At 39.9% G+C, this 11,279-nt stretch overlaps 1 protein-coding gene across 1 annotated transcript; it reads right to left on the bottom strand.

Annotated features, from left to right (window-relative positions):
• Nucleotides 1-312: 312 nt before the first annotated feature.
• Nucleotides 313-9,235, bottom strand: FRZB (frizzled-related protein). Its single transcript, XM_010186202.1, has 5 exons — nt 9,148-9,235; nt 4,619-4,684; nt 2,397-2,601; nt 2,096-2,159; nt 313-594 (listed from the first exon to the last, which is right to left on the bottom strand). The coding sequence occupies exons 1-5, from the start codon at nt 9,233-9,235 to the stop codon at nt 481-483; spliced, it is 537 nt and encodes a 178-aa protein (XP_010184504.1). The 3' UTR covers nt 313-480.
• Between the last annotated feature and the right edge of the window lie 2,044 nt (nt 9,236-11,279).

Raw genomic sequence — 11,279 nt, 5'->3', positions numbered from 1 at the left:
ATTTCAGAATAATAAAAAAATCCACTTAGAAACAGATCAACAATCTGCCCCCAGCATATCAAGTTTCTGCAAACAGTGACCGAGGAAGAGAGAAACGGGGAAGCCAGTGTGAGCCATGACTTTAGGCGATATTTTTTTTTGCCATATTTCATTCCTGTCTGCATCAGAATCTTCTCCCTAAAAAGACTCAGAAGACAAAATGGTAACTTCAGCATGTCCTTGTGTTACGCCATCTCATAAGGGCAGTTTTCTACAGTTCCTAGTAACAGAAAAAAATATATATATATTTCCAGAGTTTGCACACATCTTAGAAAAACAAAAGGCAGAAAACAAGAGGGAGAATAAAAACTATTATAAGCTAAAACATTATTTTATAGTAAACAATAGAATATAACGTGCAATAGTGCAATTTCTCCTTTGCTGCTCCAACAATGAAGGCTTGGTAGAGTCCACTGCATGTCAACGTACGGCATTCCACACCTAACTACGTGCTGCTTGTCGGGCACTGCTGGGTTTGCCAGGCTTTGGAGCCGAGTCACTGTGTCCAGGTTCTCCCTTCCCCTTCCCAAGGTGCCGGAGTTTCTGGTCCCAGCGCTGCGTATTGAAAGGAAAAGAAATTACAAATAAGATTACAGAAGAAGAAATAACTTATATGTAGTACAACTGCATCAGGTTACAAACAGCAGAGAGTAAAAAAAAACCACAAAACTGTCCCTGTTTCCACCACAGAATCCCAGAATGGTAGGGGTTGGAAGGGACCTTCAAAGCTCATCCAGTCCAACCCCTGCAGTGAGCAGGGACACTGTTACCAGATCAGGTTGCTCAGAGCTCCATCAAGCCTGGCCTTGAATATCTCCAGGGATGGGGGCACCTAGTCCAAATTCTCCTGCAAGAGCAAGATCACCTAGAGAAGATGACATAGGAACATGTCCAGGCAGATTCTGAATGTCTCCAGAGAAGCAGAACCATGCTACTCTGTGTTGGGCTGACATGGTGGAATGTTATTGGTTATTGGTAAAAGTCACTTTAAACAGAAAAACCACTTCCTGGCTTTCTGACAGGCTTTGTGAATGAAGGGGCTGATAGAAGGCATAATGGCTTCAACACAGAAGTACCTCACCTTCCGAATAATAAAATTTAAATGAAGCTATTCATGCAGTCTTTGGGGGAAGTAGGATGAAAAAACAGTCAAGTGATTTTTATTAACTAAAAAAACCCCCAACTTTTCCAGGTAATAGCATCTGCAGTACAAAAAGATGTGATAAATCTGCATCAAAAATCTTGCACTTGCAATCAGAACAGTATTTTTTTCCTGCCAGTCACCATTAACACTGTTAAAGAACGCGTTGAATGGAAGAGACTGGTTTGCACAGGCACAAGCATTATGTCAGATCAACAGCTGAGAAACCATGTCAAAATAGGAACATTCTGTGTAAAATGACACTCCTAACAACCACTGATACTTTGCAGTGCATCAAAACGTAAGAAGGCAATCCTTCCAGAACTTGGAAAGCATTAGAGTACATTTAAATTATAAAACATTAAAACATATTTTCATATATTGCTTGTATTTGAGCTCATTGATAAAATTTGCTATGATGTGACTTCCTTATCACGCACCTCCCTCATCTAAGCCAGGAAAGTAAATTTAAAATAGTTGCTAATTCACACACTTTGGTAAGAGAACTGTACTTAGAGGATATTTAATCTGAAAAGTCTAATTCAGACTTAGTCTAGAAAACACTTGTAAAGCCCTCTTTTTTTTTTTAATTAGTATCACAATCCCAATTAAGCAGGCATATGTTGCAGAATGCAGAGTTTGCATATGGTACTAAAACACTCCTGTTAGCTTTTTTGAGACAGAGGTTTTAATTGCTGCTACCCTGGTGTACTTTGGGGTAATTCAATGTACCCCTTTAGTTTAATCCGCAAGCATTTCAAAATAATACAGCAAATAACACACCAAGTTAACTTCTGATACTTGATATTAATTAACTGGAGTCAGCACTTATATTTTCTTCCTTTATTTTGCAAATATTAGTTAGATGATTTGTGGTATCTGCAACGTTTGACTTGTGCTGAGGTATTTTCTTACCTTTACTTTTTTACCGAGACGATCCTTCCATTTCTCAGCTATGGAGCCTTCCACCAGGAGCAACCTGCACAACGGAGACAAGCAGTTACTCCACTGACAAGCACATGTAAGCTATACAACCCAACATACAAGACTAAGATCTCTGTGTCTGCAGAGAGCCTTGTTCCTCCTGAATACCATTCAAGAGATATATGGAGAGTCACACCAAGCTGTTATTTCCTGGTGGCTCTGAAGTTCAGCTTTATGGCCAGGGGAAGAAACATCAAAAAATATGCTCCATGGGCAACGTAGAAAGAGCTACCTAGAGCGCTCCTCGTCTTCGTAGCCCATTATGATGTACTCTTCATTGGCACTGAGAGGTGGGCACAGGCAGCCGGAGTTCGTGTGAAGGTTTACGGTGTCCTTTGGGATGTTCACCAGGGAAGATTTTAGGATCTCTTTTACTTCCACTACTGCAGTGATGTCATGACATTTAGTCTTCACCTCCTTCACTTTAGCCCGAATGACTGGGGAAGAGTCACAAAGAGTGTAGTTAGCAGCAGCAGATAATGCAGGTCACCCCCAAGCTGTTCTGGGTGACCTCTGGGATTAGTCTTTTGCACGGTCCATTATCAGAAGCTTAGCTGAACTCCAGCAATGTCCCTGCCCCCGTCTCTTCACTTCATTGCTGCATGCTTCACCAAAAAGGTCCAGGCAGCTCAGTATATCTCATAATAGCATGGTCGTGAGCAGGAGTTACGTACCAGTTGCATTTATGTCCTGTTTAAGCTGGGCTTTAACTTTAGCATTGCCGCTTCTTCGCCCTTTCCACTTTAAATATACTTCATTCATTCCTTGCACACTGTCCTCCTCCCTCCAGCTGTAACTGCTCCCTCTTTGACTAACTGCACTACAGATGACTGAACTTAATTTGTCACTCTCAACCTTTCACAAAACGTGAATGTGCATTAAAACTTCTCATATTGCTACTTCTGCCGGATGACAGGCCCTTACCTTTGTTATTCTCTCTCCAGTGACCCAGCACCAATCTGCTCTGCTCTTTATGGACTCCAAATGCTCCTGATCTTGACCTGATGACCTGTCTTAATCATTTCCTCCCTCACCCTTTCTTTTTGCCTTAAGTTGCATAGGAGGAAAAGTTGCCTTTCAAAGGCAACGCTTTTCATATCTCTCACGGTGACCAGTGTACTGATACCAGATGCAAATGCAAAGCCAATCCAAAGGTCATGCTCTAGAGAATGCCACATCTTTCACAGCTTGCAAAGAAGAGTCTCTTTCCATTACAAATAACAGATTTCCCTGATTCCCAATTTCTTCTAGTCTATGTGAAAAAGGTAACATGGAAGAAAGAAAATAATGGATTTACACAACTCCTCTCCACATGCATTGCACACAAAGACCATCAGCCAGCATGTATTGCAGCCACATTAAATACAGCTGCCAGCAATTAACAACTTGTGCATTTAATATACACAATTTACCCCAAGTGATCCACTTCCTTAAAACCTTTTAAGATTTCAAAACAAAATCTTGCTTTAGTTTGGAGTTATTTCAAATGCATTTTGAAACCTCTTTCATTTCACAAGCTCAAAAAGATGGGCAGCAGCATGCTCAGTGACATGTGCAGGTACCCACTAGAAAATAATCACTCTGCAGTAATTTTTCAAATAAATCCATAAAAAAAAAAGTAAAACTGACGAGTCACCTAAAAAACAATGACACTTGACTGAATACAATTATAGGTTTTTAGCTTTTAGTAGGATCTATTTTTAAAAGAAGCTTATCTGACAATAGTTGTATAAATGCATAATCTTAAATATTATGCAACCACTACCATTCAAGTGACATCTTCAAGTTCACTGAACCTAAGTGATTAAAGCAAAAAGGATGGGCCCGATTGTTCGACTCCTGTGATAAGTGTTCACTGGATTCATCAACCTAATTTGCTTCAAACAAAGTGTGAAGAAAAGTGGCAGACTGGATCTGTGACACGCCTGAAGATCAGGGCAATCTGGACAACATAATATGTAATACAGACACTGCGCTCCTCTATGGGTGTTACTGACAGCATAACACAGCCGGCAAGGTGCTCATTGCGGGCTTTGGTACGCAAGAAGGAAAGAACCTAGTATGCCTGTTAGATCCTATGGTATTTTGCTGGCATGAATGTTAGTAAAAACATCCGTTCCTGCACAAGCAGAGCATACTGGAGCTCGAAATCAAAGAGGCAGATGAGGCACCGCAGCCCACAATGTCATTTTTGTCAGATCACTTTTCGTATTAAAGGAGTGCACGAACCCCAAATGCCAGTGCTGACACTGAAATGACACTCACTGTCCTCACTCTTTCACTAACATATTAAGCTAAGCCTTTCCATCCTTCTAAGTTTTGAAATGTTTCAGGCCACATCTTTCATCTGTAATAAGCACCGTTAGTAATTGGGACCATGGGCTTTTTAAATGGAAATTTTCCCCTTACTGTAGCCTTAAAAACTTTGGGAGCTGGCCATGCAGCTGTTCTTACCGTAGTTATAATTGTTGCGTAGATAGGTCTTCTGGGTAGCTTTTACAGGCTTGCATTTGCAGCGCTCTGTGAAAACAAAGTTTTGTTTAGAAAGAAAAGAGTGTACGCTCAGTGACAATCTCCCCGAAACCCCAATCTCACACCTAATGAAAATTTCACTGAAGTGACTTGTTTATTACTGGTAAGTGAAATATTAAAAACCACTTTTTTTTCTGGTCTGTTCTATTGGAAGACATTGTGGAACTGTCCAAGAGACCTCAAAGGTTTCTCAGAGAAAACTTGACGTGTTGAAATGTAAGAAATCAAACCAAACCAAAGCACTACAACCAACTAACCCCACAACAACAAAGACACGAGGACTCTGTGGGAGTCTGAAGTGACAAAATCTTCCATTTTAAGCCAATTCAAGGTTCAATCTTGGTCTCTTCTGTGCTTGCAGGTGCTGCAATTCCATATCCTTACAGCACCATTCTCTCTTCAGTACTGCACTTACTGAATGCCCTCCTTTCTGCACAAAATACAAATCATACTACAGACACAGAAAGAAAATACCGTAACAGGGCATGATCTAACATTTGATTGGAGAATACGTATCTCACCTCGGCTGAGCAAACTGGGATGTTCTGGCTAGTAGGCATTCACCGTAAGGAATACGGTTTTTGTGGCCAATGCTCAATGTACAGTTCATCTTTGGAGCTGTACCGTAAGATTCCTCTTTACACCTGAAGATGTCTAAGAGCTACAGCCAACAGATGAAGCCTGTTGGAGGGTGATGGAACCAAGCAGCATGTGGCTCCCTGCTCTGAATGCTTGTGGGATGGCCCCCTCAAAATGAAACCTCAATCATGTCTCTTCAGCAGTATCCGGCAGGAGATTTCAGAGAGACAGCATTTAAGAGGCTTGAAGGGCTTCACTTGACTATTGCAGGTGTTTGGTGTTACCGTTGATCCTGCTCTGGACTCTTCCTCAACTTCTGTGTAAATTTTACACAATTTTACTCTGACCCAGAACCTCAGGTTGAATTAAAACAGGGCAATTATCAGCCTTTATGGCGTTAAGGAAGGCCATCAAAAGACTATACTGGAGCACTGTCAGAGCAGCGTTTCCAGTGATGCAGCTTCCAGACAGCTGGGAGCGGTTATGGAGGTAAAAATATTTTCACTAGTGCCCAGGGAGTGCTAACGCTGAAGCTGCAGACCCATGTGTTCATTAACACCACCACCATTTCACGGCTGGTTGTTCTAATACAAATATTTACTTATGTCAAGCTAGTGTCTAAGTGGAGTTCGGTGGAGTCATTTCAAACAGCAGGTCTCAGTATTACGTACAGATGGTCATGTATTTTGACATTTGGCTTAGCATTTAAGTGGAAGTAGACTTAAGGCAGCCTGTTTCTATACACCGTGATTCTAAAATACCAAGGCATACAAGCTAGTGATTTAGTTAAAACCCACTTAAAGAGTCTAAAAATGAACTTTTATTTAAGAGTTCTGCATATTAAAAAAAAAAAGAGATGGAATCATGTGGTTATGGACTTCTCAAACCATTATTTTCTCTTGAAAGAATCTTTGTAGTTGAAAATAAATTTAAAAAAACCCCAAAACAACAGGAAAAAGGAGAACATTTCAAAAGTAGAGTACATTGTTCCCCTGAATTTCAAACACATCCTCAGGAATCTATATACAGAGTCCTACAGACTTCAGCTTCTGTACGAGACTGTGTTAAAATAATAAACGCAGAGAAGGAAAGTGATTTTTTGGCTTCCCCTCTGCCTGTGGGAGCTCATGCATACTTTAGGCCAAATTATGTCCCATTTTACAAGCTGCTTCGAAACAGGCCATACAAGATGTGCTCCTGCGATCCACTCGTGCAGGCAGCTCAGCGTTCAAACCCAGTAAGTCGTACCAGTTAACGTTCTCCTGCTCTACAGGAATTTGCTCTGTGGCACAGGCAGAAAAAATTACAAAGCAACGATACATAGCCTCACATTTCCCTCAATTTTAAGACAGTATTGGATTATTTTATTTTAATAACTTGAGGAATATATTTTAATAGACTTTGCACAAACCTGATGTGTTCTTAATGCAGGATACCTCCTAGTTGCCCTAGTGCTTTTCAAATTTACATTTCAAAGAACTTGACAAAACACTTCATTATTCCTAATTACTCTTCAGAGATACGGAAACTATCACAGAGCATCAAGACAGGCAGCAGAGGCTCACACCAGTTTTGACTGAGATCTCAATTAACTCTGCCATTAAATGTTCATTTTTTAAACACAAGTCAATACAGGACTAACAAAAGCTCAAAAGCAACACCTTTGAAAATGTCTCCCTGTAAATGTCAAAGCACAGTAAAAGGGTTTGCCCCATGGATTGCCACCAAGAAACACGTCACCTGAAATACACGTGCACGCACAATCTTAAAACCTGGCAGTAATACTGACCGGTTCTAGCACCCACACCTGGCAAATGCTTCCCTGATAAATTAGGGATTAAAAAAAACAACTCTGGAAAATTTCTAAGTGACTTGAAGAGTATCTGATGAAGCACACAACAATGCTGTTTACTGCCAAGAGAAGTAAAAAAGCTCCCCCCTAAAACCAAAACAAAACACAAACATCAAACACCAAACAAACACCAAACAACCAAACAAAAAACAAACAAAAAACAAAAACCCAAACAAAAACAAAACCAAACAAAAAGCTGCCCCCTATAAAAACCCATGGAGACTCGGAGGGAAGGTTTTGCCAGGGGCCATTGTCGGGGATAAAAGGTGCCTCCTCAAACGGGGGTAACCCGTGAGCCCTGCTCACTGCAACCACACACAACAGCACATGCAATACGCTCCAGAAACCACAGAGCTGAGACTAAGAATTTTTAAAACACATCAGGTTGCTACTTGGAAAAAAAAACCAATTCTATTTACAATGGCAAAATTACAAATTTACTTTACTAAACATACAAAGCAATTACAAGAGAATCCTTTTAGGTGGCTAATCTGTGTTTGTCAGTTGAAACAAGTGTAGCACATTGAACCAGAAACTGCATTTGTACCGTGCAAGGCAGTGATAAAAATGTTACCCTTCCTTTCCATCAGCAATTTTTCTGTGTGTCTTCACCCTGTTTTTTGGATGGAATTTTTTCAGGTCCAGTTTTACTTTTACTGGTCAAAAAGCATCATTTCAGCAACGTTGTAACTGACTCTCACTCTTTTCTTTTCCTCTGCAGGGTCACTTACCACTGGCCATCTACATCCCTAAGGGCAGACAGTGCTAAAGATATGTTTAATATTTTTGATATAAAGTAATGTTAAAGGAATCCAGCTTTAGTTTCATACTCAAAGAGAAGCTTGTATGCTGTCTGTAGAGTTGCTGTAGAGCATGAAATCCACACTTTCTCAATGCCACAAAACTGAAAATGGATTAAAACTAAGAAGATATTAAAGTTAGTAATAAGAATATTGAGAAAGCCTTTCGGACACAGTCCCAGGCTCAGGAAATTTGAAGTGAAGCTTGTTATGGGGCTTACTTTTATCAGGTTTTCCTAACTAGGTGACTTTCCAAAGGATATACACTGTGATTTAAATAACATTTTGCACCTACGTAGCCTCCCGATTGTATTTTAAAACTGTATTATAAGCTGGGCATTAGTAACAGCTTTTTACAATTTGGCCACAGAGCTCAATGGTGAAGTTACCCAGTTTCATGTAGGTACCTAACTTTATGTTCCATAACCATACTTAGGTGTTTGCATTAATAAACTGAGCATCAGTGCACACTACAGCTCATCAACACCTCTGGAGAGGGAAAGACAGGATGACCAACACTAGGCTTCCAAGTGTCATCTTCTTCCCAAAGGCCTAAGAGGAAAATTTCTGAAGGAACTGTAATAAAATTCAATGAAACCTATGGTCATTGGCTTGCTTGAGCAACAAATTCACATTTCTATAATCTATCAGCTAGCAACTTGAGCTTTGCTTCTTTGCATTACCTATGACTAGTGGATAACACTCAATGGGGTTTTACTCAGATCCAGCAAAAACAAACCAAAAATAAAAAGCAACAGGGGACCTGCTAGAATAAAACCAGTTTCAAAAGGTCTCGGCCTCCATCTCCTCAGGTTAATGGGAGTTTTGCCATTATCTACAAAGAGCATTTGCAAACTTTGAAGTCAGAATAAAACATTCTCTTCACTGGTTTGGCCCAGTGAAAATCTATTTAATAACCATTCTCACGGTTCTAGACAAAACTTTTAAGGAAATCAGCACAGCCTTCTGGATCTGACAGAAACTCTGCCCTGACAAAAGCAGAAAAGACAAGCGCTAAAGACACACTGAAGACTGAATTGAGTTGTCTGGCTGACCAGCCCAAAATCCCATGTGCCCACAGGATACAAAAGCACAATCTACAGGAACCCAGACAAGACATAGTATTCATGCACCATGTAGTACCCCTCTTATTTTGTTAAGTATTAGAAGGATTTCAAAGACTATAGCTTATTATACAGTTTTATAAAAAGTATACTCACCAATGCTGGCTCCTCTACAGTTGCCATTATTAGAATCCATAGGGAAATCTGTCATGGATTCACAAAATACGTTAAAAAATGTTAGCATTTTTAATATTGGATCATTTCAATACACCCACATTACAATGCTTTCTCATTCTCTAATATTTAGTATATTAAAACTTCAGCTAACGAACAGATTGTACTGTTCTACAGGCCAGCCTGCTAAAAGTTGACACAATTTCTTATCCAAACTTCACCAGAATCCAGCACATCACGTTAAATACTGAAGCAGACCAAATATCCCATTTCTGCCACTGCACAGACTGGCAGGTTTAAGACAAGGATGTAAATTTATGGCATGAACTTACAAGCATCTACAAAAAGTACACGCACTGTTTGCATTTAATTAGATGATGAAAGAGAAATTACTTTTGGTTTGTTTTTGGTTACTGAGGAAATCAAATCAACCAACCACAATCACATCGTTGAAGCAAATGCCAAAACAAATGTTTCAAACCTTCCTGTTCCCCTTAGTTTAAAAACATACTGATTAGTTTGAAGGACAGATAAGAAACAGAAGGGAAAAAAGGCACTATGCCCAAAGAACTGCTTTTAGACACGCTTGTAAGTGGAACATGTCCCACGTTAGTAAAATGCATCATTTCAAACCTATTGTTTACTAAATCACACAATGCAATGGATTTATACACAGACTTACTAATGAAAAATGACTGTGTTCAATTGTATAACATTGTGCAAGCTCAGAAAAAATATAAGAGAAACAAGATTTGGGAGAGAGGCAGTATACTTTATTAGAACGACATAAAATAGAAAAACAAATGAGCTTTCCAAGAAAAAGCCCTTCTTTTAAGTTTGCATGCCCCAGAGTTCATGCAGCTTTTCCAACTCTGAAAGTGGGTATCACACAAACATCACCTTTCCTACATCGTTACGTTATCATGGATACAACATCACTGCTCTCACAATACAGGACAAATGAACACAAGACCATGTCACAAAAGCTCCTCGGCTGCAGCTGAAGCTGTAAGGATCTGGCTGTAATACAGTTTAGATTTGTGGACTAAATTTTAAGGGCTGGGGCCATTAACTGCAAGTTCAGTAAACATCTATTTAAAATACCTGCTTACAAGAGATCTAATGTTACTTAGTAATCTTCTAATCTGACCATCCTCCTTTAAAAAGGAATCTCCACCTTAATGCATATTTATACTTCTCATGGCAACATGAAACTTCCTTGACATGAATGGGGATATGGCTAAGTGACAGCCAGGGTGAGAGCAAATGTGAAAAACAACCAATTCCCCAAGTAACATAATAATTAACTTCATAAATCTGAGATTTCAGGAGTAACAATTCCTACCATTGTAAAGAGAAAATAGCATAGAAAGACTGGATAGATGCTCTTTTACATCCCATATTGCTTGTAAAAGTCACACACATTTTCTTCCGAATAAAGTTTCGAACTACCACAGTATTTCAGTCTACAGAACAAACCCAACACTTCCACAGGTTTTTTTTCCTTCAGTTTTGGTTGGTCTTCAGTTATCACACACTCCACAGCATCTGTAGGCCTTCTCCGCGCTGCCTTGTAACGAGTCACATTACACACGCTAATTCGTACTTAGGGGTTTTACTTTGATTACTCACCTGAGCTATTCTTCCATTTTAAAAAAGCTGGTATCAGGTAGTAATTAGAGATCACAGCCTCCACCAATAGTATAGGGTTAAAAAAACAGGTCTTATCAAATTTAAATTCATTTTACATTGGATCAAGTGCTTTATTGTATTCCAGGACAGAATGAAAGAGGAATTAAAATGGCCTTCCTCTTGCAAATGGTTAAGTGAGAGGATGACCACATTTCTTCTCATTCTTCCTTTCCTGGGCCAACCCTCTGTTTTCTCATTCATTTAGCCACTGCTTCACAGTAAACCTGCAACTCCTCCTGATGTGGTAACAGCACAGAGAGTGCTCGGGTCCTCTCATCTGCTCCCATTTGTAGACAGAAGCCTGCAAAACCTTCCAGCCACCAGCCATGGCTCTACTTCTCTGTGCACTTCAGCCTCACCCGAGATGTTTCACCACTCTCTGGGCATTCACGACCCCTGCCGAGAAAGCTCTCCAGATTCAC

The sequence above is a fragment of the Mesitornis unicolor genome, unplaced genomic scaffold (genome assembly GCF_000695765.1).
Source record: "Mesitornis unicolor isolate BGI_N332 unplaced genomic scaffold, ASM69576v1 scaffold50206, whole genome shotgun sequence".
NCBI classification, from domain to species: Eukaryota; Metazoa; Chordata; class Aves; order Mesitornithiformes; family Mesitornithidae; genus Mesitornis; species Mesitornis unicolor.
This window is presented reverse-complemented; position numbering and strand designations above follow the sequence as displayed.

Excerpts from the sequence above, each read along its gene's own strand:
- FRZB (XM_010186202.1), bottom strand. The coding sequence starts at position 9,235 with ATGCTAACATTTTTTAACGTATTTTGTGAATCCATGACAGATTTCCCT. Across the intron at positions 4,685-9,147 it reads CTGTAGAGGAGCCAGCATTG|AGCGCTGCAAATGCAAGCCT; the intron begins GTGAGTATACTT and ends TTGTTTTCACAG. Across the intron at positions 2,602-4,618 it reads ACGCAACAATTATAACTACG|TCATTCGGGCTAAAGTGAAG; the intron begins GTAAGAACAGCT and ends ACTCTTCCCCAG.